General features: G+C 41.5%; 1 protein-coding gene across 3 annotated transcripts in view; it reads left to right on the top strand.

The window, feature by feature from the left end:
* Positions 1–1538: 1538 nt before the first annotated feature.
* Positions 1539–20289, top strand: part of LOC129834161 (troponin T, fast skeletal muscle isoforms-like) — a 28935-nt gene continuing 10184 nt past the window's right edge. The window contains exons 1-11 of one of the 3 annotated variants that reach the window (XM_055898897.1): positions 1539–1642; positions 5203–5239; positions 7054–7067; positions 10096–10218; positions 13350–13367; positions 13809–13829; positions 14495–14513; positions 14886–14925; positions 15066–15182; positions 15762–15839; positions 17782–17895. In XM_055898897.1, the coding sequence (XP_055754872.1) occupies positions 5220–5239; positions 7054–7067; positions 10096–10218; positions 13350–13367; positions 13809–13829; positions 14495–14513; positions 14886–14925; positions 15066–15182; positions 15762–15839; positions 17782–17895 (564 nt within the window). In that variant the 5' untranslated portion in view covers positions 1539–1642; positions 5203–5219. The remainder of the gene's footprint in view (positions 1643–5202; positions 5240–7053; positions 7068–10095; positions 10219–13349; positions 13368–13808; positions 13830–14494; positions 14514–14885; positions 14926–15065; positions 15183–15761; positions 15840–17781; positions 17896–20289) is intronic. The other 2 variants (XM_055898898.1, XM_055898899.1) reach the window with 2 other exon arrangements.

Below are 20289 nucleotides of genomic sequence, written 5' to 3'. Positions count from 1 at the left end.
TCCCAGGAGCCTGCTCACACATAGACATCACCTCTGGTCCAGCAAACACGTGGCCCATCTGAACATGGAGCCATTCCAAGTGTTGTGCAGAGAGGAAGGAGGAAGTTCCATATGATAGGCCGGGATGTTGGTGGGTGTGGTGTTGTGTAGAGAGTAGGGTGGAAGGAGGGGAAGGTTCAATATGATAGGCCGGGATGTCGGTGGGTGTGTCCTCTTCTCTCTGAGGCCGTGATCAACTTTGTGAAAGGGTGCAGCAGCATAGTAAACAAATACAAATGAATATGAAAACATATCACATAAACATGAATATGTAAATTATATAACATGAATATGTATACATATGCGAATCGGGTTACCAACATTCAGGTACAAATGAATAAGAAAATATATATATATATTTTTAAACATGCATGTAGATACAGTATAAACATGCTAAATATGTCACGAGATAAAGTTACACAGAAATGAATAAAGTTGTCAAAGCAAACATCATTTCATCACATTTACTTAGATAAAGAAATATTAAAATGCCTCTAAAAACATCCAATACCTGATATTATAATGTCTGGAAGACAGGAAGTACATAGAAGACTACAGGTACAGTATATCCCATACCTGATACTCTAATGTCTTGAAGACAGGAAGTACATAGAAGACCACAGGTACAGTATATCCCATACCTGATACTATAATGTCTGGAAGACAGGAAGTACATAGAAGACCACAGGTACAGTATATCCCATACCTGATACTATAATGTCTGGAAGACAGGAAGTACATAGAAGACCACAGGTACAGTATATCCCATACCTGATATTATAATGTCTGGAAGACAGGAAGTACATAGAAGACCACAGGTACAGTATATCCCATACCTGATACTATAATGTCTGGAAGACAGGAAGTACATGAAGACTACAGGTACAGTATATCCCATACCTGATATTATAATGTCTGGAAGACAGGAAGTACATAGAAGACTACAGGTACAGTATATTCAATAACTGGATCAAAATACTAGAAGATGTAACATAATAACTGACTGGTTTGTAGTCTGTAAAGTACACCGTCCTCTCCTCTACCATCCCATGACTGAACTCAGTAATGACTGACTGACTGGCTGACTGACTGACTGACTGACTGACTGACAGACTGACTGACAGACTGACTGACTGACAGACTGACTGACAGAGTGTGTATTCCTGCTGGTAGAACACACAGGGGACATTGTCCGCATTTCAAGCCGCTGATGTATAAGCCGCCGAACTCCAGCATGTTCTGCCCAATGGGATCCCCATTACTCGTACACACCCTATCAGTTCTGCTTCTGCTCACGACAAATATAGCACCAGACACATGTCAGCTGCTTCTTTCCACAACCAAAACCCCACTCCTTCTCTTCTCCCTCCTTAGCCCCCCCCCCCCCCTCCAACTCCCCACCTTCCTCCATCTCCTTATTGAGGGTGTTAAGATGCCGCAGGCCCCCCTCGACTCCCCTACCTCACACTGTCAGACCCCAGCCAATGAGCAGCTTGACAAGATCAAATACCACTATAACACAAGGACTTGTTTGATGAGAAGAGTTACAGCCAGTCTCTCCATCCCATCGCCAAGGAGCCTCACTTCTTTCAACTTGTCTGAGGTAAGAAAGAAAGATAGATAGAAAGACAAAGGGTTGGAGTAACACAACATTTCACCGTTTTAAGAGTGATTGATTCCTGTGTTTTGATTAAATTCCTGTTATTATAGAGGGTTTGTTAAATATTCCTGGGCAGGTACGTGCCACTGATACAGAGAGACAGACAGAGATGGATAAAGAGACAGTGATTTACGAGTCCAAGAAGGGGAAGTAGTCTCTCCTACTATCACAGTAGATTTACCATAGGAGAATCTATAGCCCACTAACGTATGGAACTGGAGTCCAGGAAGGGGAAGTAGTCTCTCCTACTGTCACAGTAGATTTACCGTAGGAGAATCTATAGCCCACTAACGTATGGAACTGGTACTAACTGCTGGTTGCTGGGGCCATCTGAGCCCAGATGTTGGACTGTGGGACACGTCTCACAATTGCAAAACACGTCAAACATGTCTAAGTTTACTCTCTAAGTTTACGTGCAGCACTGTAAACAGTCTGAAAAACTGAAATAGTTCAGTTTTCAGGAAGCATATCATTTGTAAGACAAAAGTTTTCATAAGACAACTTTAAATTGTTTAAATTGATCGAAAGGGAAAATAGATTAAGTCAATTCTTTCTAGATACAGATAGGTCAATACTATACTTATTTTCAAGGTGTTTTTACGTGTGTTTTGTGTAATTGAAAACTTTGGTGGACAATCCCTGGATGCTAAATCAAATCAAAATGTTTTTGTCACTTTGTTTGTAAACAGGTGTAGACTAACAGTGAAATGCTTACTGACGGGCCCTTCCCAACAACGTAGAGAGAGACAACAGGTGTAGCCTAACAGTGAAATGCTTACTGACGGGCCCTTCCCAACAACGTAGAGAGAGAAAAATAGAAAAATAATAACACAAAGAATATATACTAAATGAGTAAAGATAACTTGGCTATCTTTACACTGTGTAACTGTTACACTGGGCAACAGTACCAAGTCAATGTGCAGGGGTAAGAGGTAATGGAGGTAGATATGTGTATACTGTACAGGTAGGGGTAAAGTAACTAGGCAACAGGATAGATAATAAACAGTAACAGCAGCGTATTTGATCAGTCAAAAGAGTCAAAAAGGGTCAATGCAGATATTCCAGGTAGCTATTTGGTTAACTATTTAACTATCTGTTTAGCAGTCTTATGGCAGAGAGAACAGTCTATGATCTGGGTGGCTGGAGTCTTTGACAATTTTTAGGGTCATTCTCTGACGTCTGGTGTCCTGGATCGCACTACCGTCTGTAACGCCTAACCGTCGAATGCCAAGCAGTTGCCGTACCAAGCGGCGATGCAGCTAGTCAAGATGCTCTTAGTGGTGCAGCTGTAGAACGTTTAGAGGATCTGAGGGCCCATGACAAATCATTTCAGCCTCCTGAGGGGAAAGAGGCGTTGTCGTGCTTTCTTCACGACTGTGTTGGTGTGTGTGGACCATGATGCTTAGTGATGTGGACATAGAGGAACTTGTAGCTTTCAACCCGCTCCACTACAGTCCCGTCGATGTGGATGGGGGCGTGCTCGGCCCTCCGTTTCCTATAGTCCATGATCAGCTCCTTTGCCTTGCTGACGTTGACGGAGAGGCAGTTGTCCAGAAACACTGCCAGGTCACTCACCTCCTCCCTATAGGCTGTCTCATCGTCGTCGGTGATCAGGCCTACCGCCGCTGTGTCGCCATCAAACTTAACGATGGTGTTGGAGTCGTGCAAGGCCACGCAGTTGTGCTGAACAGGGAGTACAAGAGGGGACTAAGCACGCATCCCTGAGGGGCTCCCAAGTTGAGGGTCAGATGGGGGATATGTTGTTACCTACCCTCACCACCCAGGGAAGGGCGGCCCGTCAGGAAGTCCAGGATCCAGTTGCAGAGGGAGGTGTTCAGTCCCATGGTCTTTAGCTTAGTGATGAGCTTGGAGGACACTATGGTGTTGAACGTTGAGCTGTAGTCAATGAACAGCATTCTCACATAGATGTTCCTCTTATCCAGGTGGGAGAGAGCAGTGTGGAGTGTAATTGAGATTGAGCCGTCTGTGGATCTGTTTGGGGGGCGTTATGCGAATCGGAGTCTGTCCAAGGGTGTCTGGGATGATGATGTCGATGTGAGCCATGCAACAAGCCTTTTTCAAAGCATTTCATGATTCCAGATGTGAGTGCTACGGGGCGACAGTCCATTTCGACAGGTTATCATTGCTATAGTACAGTACAGTGTATTCTATCAAGTTCAAACAGCTATGGAGAATACAGCTGCACTGAGTGTTCTAGACTGAGTGCTATGGGTCAAAGGTTACATCCCTTGTCTCGTTGTTGTCGTGTTTTCAGACCATAATCTCCTAAAGTCCCCAGTCGTTGTTCTCTTCAACCAAAGGATTTACAGCAACAACAAAAAACTGCTCTCCTTAATTGTACCGCAGCATCGTACCAGTATGACCAATTACAATGACGGCTTAGCGGTGAACAGCTGATAGCACGTCGACAGTCACACTGTCTGTGGGGCGTACAGCTAAATGCTAAAGGGTAATACTGGACACCCCTGTGGTATCCCCCCTGACTCTGTGACCTTCTCCGGCTTTCTTACGCAAACCCGAGGAAATCTTCAAACGGGCACACACACACACACACAGACAGACCCCCCCCCCCCCACACACACACACACACACGTGCCATGTTCTCATACCTAAATACAAGATTTGTATAATTTTTTTACAAAAAAAGGATAGATTTTCAACCAAATGTTTTTATATCATTTTAGTGTTAGTCTGATGGAGGCTCGTCGTCATCGTCAACCAGTCTTTTATATCACAAGTTAACCAAACGAACCACAAAGGGTCAACCGAATCGTCTTGTCGAACGCAACCAATCGGGAAGGATCCTCAGACTTCTCCTTGCCGTCATCACTTATTCCTTCTTTGTTGTGATGAATGAGCACGACGCCCAGATATGGAGAAGAGGAGAGGGGGATTTGGGAGCTATGTGGACAGACAAGGTCTCAGCTGAGTCTGGGTAATAAGATCCTAAAGGACTAAGCCTGAAGGACATCTGCAGCTGTCCTGGACCACTAGGTGTGAAAGAACCCTCTTAAGACACTTTATATAGATCCAAAGGATTAGAAATGAGAGTTCTTCCACGTCCTGTACAGCCTAAGGGCTTCAAAGACCTGAAGGAGGATGAGGAGATGTGTCAGCTAGTCATGTGTACTACATGGCACTAAGTTGTCCTTTCAGTGCACATTTGGAAAGTTTTAACCTACAAATGATGTCAAAAGTTGTTGGAAGGATGTGAATGAAGAGGGCATAATTTACCTCAGCAGTGTGTCGGTTAAGGCAGCCCCCCCCCCCCCCCCCCCCCCCACCTCTCTGATTCCGAGGGGTTGGGTTAAATGAGGAAGACACATTTCAGTTGAATGCATTCAGTTGTACAACTGACTAGGTATCCCCCCTTTCCCTTTCCTTGTACCACCCATGTATTCTCCTTCAGATGAAAGGGGGGGAAAAAATCCTACAATAAAATAATACATTTAAATAAAGAAACTGTCCTACTTTTCTTCCAGCTGTAAATCCTGTCACCATGTCTGACACTGAGGAAGTGTAAGTATTCCCATTTTATGATTCATTTTATTCCTTTAATTTTATTTAATTTCATTCATTTTATGATTGAGGATTTCATTTCCTTGTTAGGCTCATTAGCTACCGAATAATGTACAAGTGGAACTAAATAAATGTGTTGCATTTTGGTGCAATACAATCGCAGTCCCACATCAGTGGGACTAACAAGATACTAACAAGATACTAACAAGATACTAACAAGATACTAACAAGATACTAACAAGATACTGATAAGATACTGACAAGACACTAACAAGATACTAACAAGATACTGACAAGATACTAACAAGATACTGATAAGATACTAACAAGATACTGATAAGATACTAACAAGATACTAACAAGATACTAACAAGATACTGACAAGACACTAACAAGATACTAACAAGATACTGACAAGATACTAACAAGATACTGATAAGATACTAACAAGATACTGATAAGATACTAACAAGATACTAACAAGATACTGATAAGATACTGACAAGATACTAACAAGATACTAACAAGATACTGACAAGATACTGACAAGATACTGACAAGATACTAACAAGATACTGATAAGATACTAACAAGATACTAACAAGATACTGATAAGATACTAACAAGATACGAACAAGATACTGACAAGATACTGACAAGATACTAACACGATACTAACAAGATACTGATAAGATACTGACAAGATACTAACAAGATACTGATAAGATACTAACAAGATACGAACAAGATACTAACAAGATACTGATAAGATACTAACAAGATACTAACAAGATACGAACAAGATACGGACAAAATACTAACAAGATACTGACAAGATACTGACAAGATACTAACAAGATGCTAACAAGATACTAACAAGATACTAACAAGATAGTAACAAGATACTGACAAGATACTGACAAGATACTAACAAGATACTAACAAGATACTAACAAGATACTAACAAGATACGAACAAGATACGGACAAGATACTAACAAGATACTAACAAGATACTGACAAGATACTGACAAGACACTAACAAGATACTGACAAGATACTAACAAGATACTAACAAGACACTAACAAGATACTAACAAGATACGAACAAGATACGGACAAGATACTGACAAGATACTGACAAGATACTAACAAGATACTGACAAGATACTGACAAGATACTAACAAGATACTAACAAGATACGAACAAGATACGAACAAGATACTGACAAGATACTAACAAGATACTGACAAGATACTAACAAGATACTAACAAGATACTAACAAGATACTGATAAGAAACTGACAAGATACTAACAAGATACTGACAAGATACTAACAAGATACTGATAAGATACTAACAAGATACTAACAAGATACTGACAAGATACTAACAAGATACTAACATGATACTAGCAAGATACTAACAAGATACTAAGAAGATACTGATAAGATACTGACAAGATACTGACAAGATACTAACAAGATACTGATAAAATACTGACAAGATACTAACAAGATACTAACAAGATACTAAGAAGATACTGATAAGATACTAACAAGATACTGACAAGATACTGACAAGATACTAAGAAGATACTGATAAGATACCGACAAGATACTGAGTATCTTGATAGTAAATAATTGCAATTGGAGTGAAACAGGAAAGGCATGAGGTGTATTGGTGGTGACATGAATGTTTCAGTTAATGTAGGTAGGAATGGAGATGTCAATGAATGTAGAGAGTTGTTGGCCTTATAACTCTAAGTGAAATGGGCCTGTTGATGCTAACTGTATGCTGTTTTCATTTTTCAGTGATCAGATCGAGGGTAAGTGAAAAATAACAATATTACTTTGAAAAAATCGACTCTTACTTGAAATGATCAGTGACACCTATCTCCACATTGAAACAAGGTGGAGCTGAAGCCTTCTGTACTGCAGCATCCTCTATTCTTAGAGCTGTGTCTCCCCCAACTGGGTTCACAAAGAACAGACAGATTGTGTCCATTCTCAACCAGTCTGTCCTCAACTCTATGTTTACTTTAGAATCATGTAATAATACTGTTGTAAAGCCTGAACTCTTTTACACTGTGTATCAGTAGTTGTGATAATAATTGGACCTAGACTGGACCCAGCACTAGATGCTGGCATACTGTCCTCCTAGACAGGACCCAGCCCTAGATGTTGGTATACTGTCCTGTCTTCCTAGACTGGATACAATCCTAGATGTTGGTATACTGTCCTGTCTTCCTAGACTGGATACAATCCTAGATGTTGGTATACTGTCCTGTCCTCCTAGACTGGATACAATCCTAGATGTTGGTATACTGTCCTGTCCTCCTAGACTGGACCCAGCCCTAGATGTTGGTATACTGTCCTGTCTTCCTAGACTGGATACAATCCTAGATGTTGGTATACTGTCCTGTCCTCCTAGACAGGATACAATCCTAGATGTTGGTATACTGTCCTGTCCTCCTGGACTGGATACATCCCTGGATTATGGTATACTGTCCTCCTAGACTGGATACAGCCCTGGATTATGGTATACTGTCCTCCTAGACTGGATACAGCCCTAGATGCTGGTATACTGTCCTGTCCTCCTAGACAGGATACAGCCCTGGATACTGGTATACTGTCATGTCCTCCTAGACAGGATACAGCCCTAGATGTTGGTATACTGTCCTGTCCTCCTAGACTGGATACAACCCTAGATGAGCCTTCAAGTGAAGATGTGTTATTATTTAGAGAATGTAAATTATATACGCATTTATATGTGGGTTTGAATAAATGTTTTTTGTCAAACTCACAAATGACATGTAATGTAGGCAGTCATGGAGGATAGTACACAGTATGAATGATCAGCGTGATTCTGACTTGACCTGGCACAAGGCTATGGACTCCTATAGAGCCATGTCTCAGGTCAAGGATTGGACCAATTTATGATCTGAGAAATGTCTCCTATAGAGCCATGTCTCAGGTCAAGGATTGGACCAATTTATGATCTGAGAAATGTCTCCTATAGAGCCATGTCTCAGGTCAAGGATTGGACCAATTTATGATCTGAGAAATGTCTCCTATAGAGCCATGTCTCAGGTCAAGGATTGGACCAATTTATGATCTGAGAAATGTCTCCTATAGAGCCATGTCTCAGGTCAAGGATTGGAACAATTTATGATCTGAGAAATGTCTCCTATAGAGCCATGTCTCAGGTCAAGGATTGGACCAATTTATGATCTGATAAATGTCTCCTATAGAGCCATGTCTCAAGTCAAGGATTGGAACAATTTATGATCTGATAAATGTCTCCTATAGAGCCATGTCTCAGGTCAAGAATTGGACCAATTTATGATCTGAGAAATGTCTCCTATAGAGCCATGTCTCAGGGCAAGGATTGGACCGATGCTCTGAAATGACTTGTGTTTTTGTTTCGACATGTTTCTTTTGCGGAAACTGAAGACGAGGAAGGTAAAAACAACAACAATGGACCATTCCGTTTCCATGACGTTTCCGCTTTTCTTACTAATTCGTCGACTCTTACCCTTCATCTGAAACGTGTTTGACAACGACCTGCTTTGCGAGTCTTTTTAATAGATTATTTGTGTGACTGGACATTTTATTACTAATTATTAACAACCGCTTTTGCTTCCCCTCGAATATCGGTCATGTGGAGCTCATAAACATATTAACTTGGCTGGAAAGCTAGCTTTGTATGAAGTCAGATTCACACAACATTACTCATCTCATATGTGTATACTGTATTTTATACCATCTATTGCATCTCGCCTATGCCGCACGGCCATCGCTCATCCATATGTTTATATGTACATATTCTTATTCCATCCCTTTAGATTTGTGTGTATTAAGTAGTTGTTGGGGAATTGTTAGATTACTTGTTAGATATTACTGCACTGTCGGAACTAGAAGCACAAGCATTTTGCTGCACTCGCATTAACATCTGCTAACCATGTGTATGTGACTAATACAATTTGATTTGATTTGATTCATGTCTGTTTTCACACAACAAATCAAGCTTTTACATATACTCAGACCTTCAATGGTGCGCTCTGCTTCTCTGTTGTAATTTAGTAACCACAATTACATTACAGTATGGAGCCACACATAATGATACCTATACAGCCTTCCCTTTGTGTGAGCTTCGTGTACCAGTTCATCAGGTGGAATTGAAAGACTTCCTGCTTTGTTTGTCCGGTGATCAACTGAATTCTCTAGATAATAAAGTCTGTCATTGTTGATCAAGCGTTTGTAAAAAAACAAAAATCTCACAAAATCCCTGCTTGCTTATCATTTATCATAATTCCGTTTGTTTTATCTGTGCTTAATCACGTTTGATTTATCAAACGGCTTGTCAAACACTTCTTAAGGGTGACTGTTCTGACTTAGTGACTTTTTAGTGATTTTCGAAAACTTTAAAAATAAGGAAAAATGTGATTGGGCGATAAAGAATTTCACATTTTTGGCATGTGACACGTTTTCAAACTCAGGTATCTCCGGTATGCAGAAAACCATCAATCATTCATAACGTATCATTTCACTTCATCTGATTAATGCCATCTACCCATCTTTTTCCATCCCTCTTTCCTCTCTTCTCTCATCCCTCTCTTTCTGTTCTTCTCAGCATCACTGCTCGCTGCACACAGTCCAGCAGGACAGTACTGTTCTCTCCTCTCTCCTCTCATCCCTCCTTCTTAAACTGAAGTAATCTAATTTCATCCTACAACCTAACCGATTCTCTCTCCTCCTTCACGCGTTCATAAACAAATGTCTAAACCTCTCTCCGAAACCCTTCCTCCCCCTGGTTCCCCGCTGCATGCTGCGTGCTCTGCTGCGTGTCCCAAGAGGAGGTAGTAGAAGTAGAGGTAGCCCCAGAGGCAGCCCCAGAGGAGGAGGTAGAGGAAGAGGAGGTAGAGGAGGAGGCAGAACCCGAGCCTGAGCCTGAGCCTGAGGTTGTAGAGGAGGAAGGTATGTGGCGTAGCTTATTCATTTGTCCTTCCCTTGTGCAACCACACCTGTCGCCCAGGTAGACGTAGATGAGACCTACTAATATAGTATATAGTCCCTCCTGATAGTGCCCCCCCCCCCCCCCCCGTCTCCACCTAGAAACCCCTGAGGTACTAATGTTAACTGTTGAGCTACTGGAGGTGCCTCCTCTTCATAACTGCCCTCTATGAAGAAAGCATACTTCTATCGTCTACATCAGGGGTGTCAAACATACTGGATCCCCCGTGAGCTGATTCATGGGAGTGGTTCTGAGTACTGTGGGGGGGGGGGGGTACTGAACATGGCTCATGGGGCAAAATTAGTTTGACACCCCTGGTCTACGTACTGTATATCCATAGTCTACTATGTACTGTATATTAGTACTGTGTATCCATAGTCTACTGTGTGCTGTATATTAGTACTGTATATGCATAGTATACTATGTGTATTAGTACTGTGTATCCATAGTGCGGTATGTATATTGGTACTGTATACCCATAGTCTAGTATGTGTATTAGTTATAGCTACAGTACACGTTCATGTACTTTCTCAGAGCACGCCTCTTCCTCACTGAGTGGCTTCAGCTGCTTCCTCTCAAACTGCTTCTTTAATATCACTGATCATGATCAATCACAAATCCACCCCTAGGCCCTAGCCCTTAGCCCCTATGCTGCAGATGCACTGGGCTTGTAGATGAATAGATACTATAGCCCTACCTGGGGATATTTACTAAACTAGTAAGGATGCTAGCAACTAAAGCTAAACCAATGACTGCTATCTTCCATACTTACTGTATCACCTCACCGGGAGTTGCTATCTTCCATACTTACTGTATCACCTCACCGGGAGTTGCTATCTTCCATACTTACTGTATCACCTCACCGGGAGTTGCTATCTTCCATACTTACTGTATCACATCACCGGGAGCTGCTATCTTCCATACTTACTGTATCACATCACCGGGAGCTGCTATCTTCCATACTTACTGTATCACATCACCGGGAGCTGCTATCTTCCATACTTACTGTATCACCTCACCGGGAGCTGCTATCTTCCATACTTACTGTATCACATCACCGGGAGTTGCTATCTTCCATACTTACTGTATCACCTCACCGGGAGCTGCTATCTTCCATACTTACTGTATCACCTCACCGGGAGTTGCTATCTTCCATACTTACTGTATCACCTCACCGGGAGCTGCTATCTTCCATACTTACTGTATCACATCACCGGGAGCTGCTATCTTCCATACTTACTGTATCACATCACCGGGAGCTGCTATCTTCCATACTTACTGTATCACATCACCGGGAGCTGCTATCTTCCATACTTACTGTATCACCTCACCGGGAGCTGCTATCTTCCATACTTACTGTATCACCTCACCGGGAGCTGCTATCTTCCATACTTACTGTATCACATCACCGGGAGCTGCTATCTTCCATACTTACTGTATCACATCACCGGGAGCTGCTATCTTCCATACTTACTGTATCACCTCACCGGGAGCTGCTTCTCCCAGAATGCAACTGGAGAAAATATAATGAGCCCTTGATTTTGTAGCGCTCTAAACGTTCTGTATATGATGGGAATTTATTAGATCCCGGAGGTGGCTGTCTAGAAATGTTCTGAATATGGAAAATGTATGAAAATGCTCAAAGGAAGAAAGGAAGCTTCCATCATAAGTAACTGATTATTATCTTTCAATCCTGCTCCAAAATAACCTGATTATAATCTTTCAATCCTGCTCCAAAATAACCTGATTATTATCTTTCAATCCTGCTCCAAAATAACCTGATTATTATATTTTAATCCTGCTCCACTGTAACCGGATTATTATATTTTAATCTTGCTCCAAAATAACCTGATTATTATATTTTAATCCTGCTCCACTGTAACCAGATTATTATATTTTAATCTTGCTCCAAAATAACCTGATTATTATATTTTAATCCTGCTCCACTGTAACCTGATTATTATATTTTAATCCTGCTCCAAAATAACCTGATTATTATATTTTAATCCTGCTCCACTGTAACCGGATTATTATATTTTAATCTTGCTCCAAAATAACCTGATTATTATATTGAAATCCTGCTCCAAAATAACCTGAATATTATATTTGAATCCTGCTCCAAAATAACCTGATATTATATTTTAATCCCGCTCCAAAATAACCTGATTATTATATTTTAAGCCTGCTCCAAAATAACCTGATTATTATATTTTAATCCTGCTCCAAAATAACCTGATTATTATCTTTCAATCCTGCTCCAAAATAACCAGATTTATTATATTTTAATCCTGCTCCACTGTATCCGGAGTATTATTTTTTAATCCTGCTCCAAAATAACCTGATTATTATCTTTAAATCCTGCTCCAAAATAACCTGATGACTTTATGTGGATTAAGGTCTTTTTTTCATCCATGCCCACCTCTGTCACTCTTCCTCAATCGTCCTAATTTGACCATTACAGAGATGATGTTGAGGAAGGTAGTCCCCCGTTCTATAAACCTCATTCTACCTGTGTTTTTCATTACCGTAACGGCATGGATGAAGGATGACGTTTCCTCATATAACGGATCTTTCTTTGACCCTTTTGAGATCTTGTCTGAAAAGCTTATTTTAATGAACCTATAAAGGAATGATTACAGGAATGATGCAGGAAGTTGATCACTGTTAACAACTTGTTTAGCTCTCACATTGGGGTGTTATTTAATATAATACTGTACATCTATTATATATTGTTATAGTTCATATTCAAATGTACCTGTTTTCTTGAACTGTACTTCTGGCCAAATTTACTGTAATTTATGGTGTATTACACCGGTCATAAACACCTCAATTTGGGTGAGTGAATGTTCTGCAGAGCTGTGCCTAGTCAGCTAGTTGTAGTGAATGTGCTGGCAGGCACCAGGGTGGTAAACTTCTGGGAACTTCACAAAGTTTCCAGTTTTTTTCTTCAGAAATCCCATTGGAAGATTTCTGGAACTTTCCGGAACTTTGCAACCCTAGCAGGCACCGACAGCTTGTCCTGAGCTTATGTACAGTATATATCACTGATCATGATATCTATTCTGCTCTTGCTTTGGACGCTTGCTGCATGCAGAGGCCTATGAAGAGGAAGGTATGTGTATTCAAGTTCTTAAAGTTGTATGTGTACCTCTGATTGGACAGACTGCACTGTGTCAGTCTCCTCTCCCAGTTCAGGAGGTTTATGGTATCGCGAGACTGGAGAAAGAGACCCTGTCCATGAGTCCATGTGCTCCAGCAGCAAAAATACTGCCCAAATGTAGTCTCCTGCTAAATATCTTTCCCCATACTCCCAACAAATGAATGAAAGTCAAGGCCTGAGTAATCTCGGGAAACAAGAACCAAATCTCAAATCTCGCGTGAATAGTCTGTCACTCGAAACAACGGCCTGAGTGGCCTGTATGAGAAATGTCCTGCAAACAGACATGTTGTGACAGCGTGAGAAAGGGTGACGGAATACGAAACGCTGCAGTGACTCCTATGTTCATGTCTGCTCTGTCTGCTTCTCTTCCTGCATGACATTCTGCCAAACCAGTCGAGGAAGGAGAACAAGATGGTACTTTTGTATTTCTCTGACTGCAGTGTTGCTGTTGCCTTTGCTTGTGGTTTCTACCTGTTTGAGTGTGAAGGTCAAGCCAAAAAATCTAATCACAACGATGTTTCTGTACTTATTGACAATTCATTGTCATTTCTGATTTTAATCATATTTCCACCACCAACTTGACTTTTGGGAATAGAATTAACATGTATCATCCAAGTACAGAATTCAGTCTTGGATTGTAGAAAGAGTCTATTTCTGACGATTAAGTAGTTCTAATGAAGAAGGAAAAAAGAGAATGGAAGTCATAAATAGCATAGAGATCCTACATAGTAAATAGTAAGGTATTGCTCTTGTCCTACTTATCCTTACAAGCAGCTATACTGTACACATGTCTGTTATTATACATGTCAAACAGCTTGTTTCACTAACAACATACCAAATTAACATTGTGAAATTAAAAGTAAAACCTACAAACGGTTTACTTTTCCCTCTTAAAATATTAATTTGTTATTATTTTTTACAAGTTAAAAGTAGCCTGAAACTGCAGCCCACACGGATATGTCCCCTTGATTAACTGAAACTCCATTTTGGGTCTGTTGCTTGAGATCTTTGTCACTGTATGTGATATCTCTAACTCTGTAATATATTCTTCCCACTTTTACGATGTTCTTACTGAACAGAGGAGAAGCCCAAGTTCAAGTGAGTAGAAGTTCTATCCAACATCAATGTCAAACCAACCAGTTCAAGCTGTGTATGTGTGTTCATCAGGGTCAATTCAGTCCATTCAGGAAGTAAACTGAAATTCCAATTCCAACTGTCCTAATTGGAAAAAAACAAGTGAAGGAGGAATTGAACGAATTGGAACTGCTAGAATTTCAGTTTACTTGGTGAATTGAAATGGAATTAACCGGAAGTCCAGAACCCTGGCTTCCACATGTTTGTAACCCTGTAGTTTGTACGCTAAATGTTTTATGAGGACAGAACCAACAGTTCGCCAGAACCCGGTGAATATTCCTAGGTTGTCCTAAAGCATTAGACATAACTTACGTGGCATCTTTTGACATTCCATAGAGTCCCTAAGGTCCCTGATGGCGAGAAGGTGGACTTTGACGTAAGTAAACTGTAAATCCTTCGTTCTAAATCTTGTTTCTGGACCTAAAACATCCTTGGCCAAAAGAAAGCAACGGTTTAGGTCTGGTACAGTGATACTACACTTGAGGTAATCTCTCTCTAACGTTGTTGTTTTAACAGGACCTTCATAAGAAGCGTCAGAACAAAGACCTGATTGAGCTGCAGGGGCTGATCGACGTCCACTTTGAGAACAGGAAGAAGGAGGAGGAGGAGCTTATCGCCCTCAAGTCCAGAATTGTGAGCTGTTATTACATCGCCTTAACAGCTGTAAACACAGGTGTAAATACCAGGGTTTGGGGTCAAATCCATTTCAATTGCAGACCATTCAGGAAGTACTCTGCAATTACAACTACGATTCTTCTTCTATTCTTTTCAATTAGGAACATTTGGAATTGGAGTTGGAATTTGGTTAACGTTCTGAATTGACTGGAATTGAAATGGAATTGACCCCAACCCTGGTAGAACCAGGTATAAATACAGGAGTAGAAATTATGCTTGACTTGCGGAATGGAGCCCAAACTAATACATAGGTTGATGGTGACCTTTTGAGAATTTTGGGCTTCTGTCTTGAAGAACTTCTAGAACATCATTCCTATCCTTTAGCCCAAGTAACAAGGTTACAGTAACTATGTCTTCTGGTGGCAGACCTGTAAACAACCTATCCTTTAGCCCAAGTAACAAGGTTACAGTAACTATGTCTTCTGATGGCAGACCTGTAAACAACCTATCCTTTAGCCCAAGCAACAAGGTTACAGTAACCATGTCTTCTAGTGGCAGACCTGTAAACAACTGTGTACGTGGTTCCTCTCCTCCCAGGAGAAACGTAGGTCAGAGAGGGCTGAGATCCAGAGGGTACGCACTGAGAAGGACAAGGAACGCCAGAACAGACGTGAGGTCAGTATAGCCTAAACTCTGCAAGCAAACACGTGAATTAAACATGTAGTTTAAGTTTTTTGTTTTTTTTACCAACATGTGGTTACTTAACGTGGGTGTTGTAGTTGCTTAACGTGGGTGTTGTGGTTACTTAACGTGGGTGTTGTTGTTACTTAACGTGGGAGTTGTGGTTACTTAACGTGGGTGTTGTTGTTACTTAACGTGGGAGTTGTTGTTACTTAACGTGGGAGTTGTGGTTACTTAACGTGGGTGTTGTTGTTACTTAACGTGGGAGTTGTGGTTACTTAACGTGGGTGTTGTGGTTACTTAACGTGGGTGTTGTAGTTGCTTAACGTGGGTGTTGTGGTTACTTAACGTGGGTGTTGTGGTTACTTAACGTGGGTGTTGTGGGTACTTAACGTGGGTGATGTGGGTACTTAACGTGGGTGATGTGGTTACTTAACGTGGGAATTGTGGGTACTTAACGTGGGTGTTGTGGTTACTTAACGTGGGTGTTGTAGTTGCTTAACGTGGGTGTTGTGGTTACTTAACGTGGGTGTTGTGGTTACTTAACGTGGGTGTTGTGGTTACTTAACGTGGGTGTTGTTGTTACTTAACGTGGGTGTTGTGGGTACTTAACGTGGGTGATGTGGGTACTTAACGTGGGTGATGTGGTTACTTAACGTGGGAATTGTGGGTACTTAACGTGGGTGTTGTGGGTACTTAACGTGGGTGTTGTGGGTACTTAACGTGGGTGTTGTGGGTACTTAACGTGGGTGTTGTGGGTACTTGACGTGGGTGTTGTGGGTACTTAACGTGTGTCACGTTCCTGACCTATTTTTATGTTATTTTGATTATGTTTAGTTGGTCAGGGCGTGAGTTGGGGTGGGCATTGTATGTTGTGTGTGTTTGGTTAGTCCATGGGTGTTGTATGTGTATGGGATAGTGTTTGTTAGGTTGTCTAGTTATGTCTATGGCTGCCTAGATTGGGTCTCAATCAGAGACAGCTGTCATTCATTTGTCTCTGATTGGGAGCCAGATTTAAGGTAGCCATAGGCAGTAGGCTTTTGTGGGTGTTTGTTCCTGTGTCCTCACAGGACAGTTGAAGGTTAGTCTCATTTTGTTGTTTTGTAGTTTTGTAGTGTCTTGTTTGCTGTTTTTATTAAAAGATGGCTTATTTCCCTCAATCCGCATCTTGGTCCTATCCATGCTCCTCCTCGTTTGAGGAGGAGAACAACATTGACTGCCTTTACAACGTGGGTGTTGTGGGTACTTAACGTGGGTGTTGTGGGTACTTAACGTGGGTGTTGTGGTTACTTAACGTGGCTGTTGTGGTTACTTAACGTGGGTGTTGTGGTTACTTAACGTGGGAGTTGTGGGTACTTAACGTGGGTGTTGTGGGTACTTAACGTGGGTGTTGTGGTTACTTAACGTGGGTGTTGTGGTTACTTAACGTGGGTGATGTGGTTACTTAACGTGGGTGTTGTGGTTACTTAACGTGGGTGTTGTGGGTACTTAACGTGGGTGTTGTGGGTACTTAACGTGGGTGTTGTGGTTACTTAACGTGGGTGTTGTGGGTACTTAACGTGGGTGTTGTGGTTACTTAACGTGGGTGTTGTGGGTACTTAACGTGGGAGTTGTGGTTTCTTAACGTGGGTGTTGTGGGTACTTAACGTGGGTGTTGTGGTTACATAACGTGGGTGATGTGGTTACTTAACGTGGGTGTTGTGGGTACTTAACGTGGGTGATGTGGTTACTTAACGTGGGTGTTGTGGGTACTTAACGTGGGTGTTGTGGTTACTTAACGTGGGTGTTGTGGTTACATAACGTGGGTGATGTGGTTACTTAACGTGGGTGTTGTGGTTACATAACGTGGGTGATGTGGTTACTTAACGTGGGTGTTGTGGGTACTTAACGTGGGTGATGTGGTTACTTAACGTGGGTGTTGTGGTTACTTGTACAGGAGGAGAGGCTGAAGAAGGAGGAGATGGATCAAAGGAGAAAGGCTGATGATGACGCTAAGAAGAAGTCAGCTCTGACCAACATGGGATCCAGCTATAGCAGCTCACTGCAGAAGGTCAGGTGACCTCCACACACACCATGCTAAACACAAATCCAGGGCCTCTCAAAATGCTCCTCGTTTCCATCATATTTTTTTTATTTAACTATGCAAGTCAATTAAGAGCAAATTCTTAATTACAATGGCGGCCTACACCCAGCCAGACCATAACCCGGACGACACTGGGCCAATTGTGCGCCACCCCATGGGACTTCTAATCACGGCCAGTTGTGATACAGCCTGGAATTAAACCAGGGTCTGTAGTGATGGCTCTAGCACTGAGATGCAGTGCCTTAGACCGCTGCGCCACTCGGGAGTGCACTACCTTGTTCCCTACATATAGAGTGTACCACCTACATAAAGAGTGTACTATCCTGTTCCCTACATATAGAGTGCACTACCTTGTTCCCTACATATAGAGTGTACCACCTACATAAAGAGTGCACTACCTTGTTCCCTACATATAGAGTGTACCACCTACATAAAGAGTGTACTATCCCGTTCCCTACATATAGAGTGCACTATCTTGTTCCCTACATATAGAGTGTACCACCTACATAAAGAGTGTACTATCTTGTTCCCTACATATAGAGTGCACTATCCTGTTCCCTACATATAGAGTGCACTATCTTGTTCCCTACATATAGAGTGTACCACCTACATAAAGAGTGTACTATCCCGTTCCCTACATATAGAGTGCACTATCTTGTTCCCTACATATAGAGTGTACCACCTACATAAAGAGTGTACTATCCTGTTCCCTACATATAGAGTGCACTATCCTGTTCCCTACATATAGAGTGCACTACCTTGTTCCCTACATATAGAGTGTACCACCTACATAAAGAGTGTACTATCCTGTTCCCTACATATAGAGTGTACCACCTACATAAAGAGTGCACTACCTTGTTCCCTACATATAGAGTGCACTACCTTGTTCCCTACATATAGAGTGCACTACCTTGTTCCCTACATATAGAGTGTACTATCCTGTTCCCTACATATAGAGTGCACTACCTTGTTCCCTACATATAGAGTGCACTACCTTGTTCCCTACATATAGAGTGTACTATCCTGTTCCCTACATATAGAGTGTACCACCTACATATAGAGTGTACTATCCTGTTCCCTACATATAGAGTGCACTACCTTGTTCCCTACATATAGAGTGTACTATCCTGTTCCCTACATATAGAGTGCACTATCCTGTTCCCTACATATAGAGTGTACTATCCTGTTCCCTACATATAGAGTGTACTATCCTGTTCCCTACATATAGAGTGCACTACCTTGTTCCCTACATATAGAGTGTACCACCTACATATAGAGTGTACTATCCTGTTCCCTACATATAGAGTGCACTACCTTGTTCCCTACATATAGAGTGTACCACCTACATATAGAGTGCACTATCCTGTTCCCTACATATAGAGTGTACTATCCTGTTCCCTACATATAGAGTGTACCACCTTGTTCCCTACATATAGAGAGCTCTACCTTGTTCCCTACATATAGAGTGTACTATCCTGTTCCCTACATATAGAGTGTACTATCCTGTTCCCTACATATAGAGTGTACCACCTACATATAGAGTGTACTATCCCGTTCCCTACATATAGAGTGTACTACCTTGTTCCCTACATATAGAGTGCACTACCTTGTTCCCTACATATAGAGTGTACCACCTACATATAGAGTGTACTATCCTGTTCCCTACATATAGAGTGTACCACCTACATATAGAGTGTACTATCCTGTTCCCTACATATAGAGTGTACTATCCTGTTCCCTACATATAGAGTGTACTATCCTGTTCCCTACATATAGAGTGCTCTACCTTGTTCCCTACATAAAGAGTGTACTATCCTGTTCCCTACATATAGAGTGTACTACCTTGTTCCCTACATAAAGAGTGTACTATCCTGTTCCCTACATATAGAGTGTACTATCCTGTTCCCTACATATAGAGTGCACTATCCTGTTCCCTACATATAGAGTGTACTATCCTGTTCCCTACATATAGAGTGTACCACCTTGTTCCCTACATATAGAGTGTACCACCTACATAAAGAGTGTACTATCCTGTTCCCTACATATAGAGTGTACTATCCTGTTCCCTACATATAGAGTGTACTATCCTGTTCCCTACATATAGAGTGCACTACCTTGTTCCCTACATATAGAGTGTACCACCTACATATAGAGTGTACTATCCTGTTCCCTACATATAGAGTGTACTATCCTGTTCCCTACATATAGAGTGTACTATCCTGTTCCCTACATATAGAGTGCACTATCCTGTTCCCTACATATAGAGTGTACCATCCTTGTTCCCTACATATAGAGTGTACTATCCTGTTCCCTACATATAGAGTGCTCTACCTTGTTCCCTACATATAGAGTGTACTATCC

Source organism: Salvelinus fontinalis, chromosome 35, assembly GCF_029448725.1.
Source record: "Salvelinus fontinalis isolate EN_2023a chromosome 35, ASM2944872v1, whole genome shotgun sequence".
Lineage (NCBI taxonomy): Eukaryota > Metazoa > Chordata > Actinopteri > Salmoniformes > Salmonidae > Salvelinus > Salvelinus fontinalis.
Note: the sequence above shows the minus strand (reverse complement) of the source record. Positions and strands in the feature narration are given on the sequence as shown.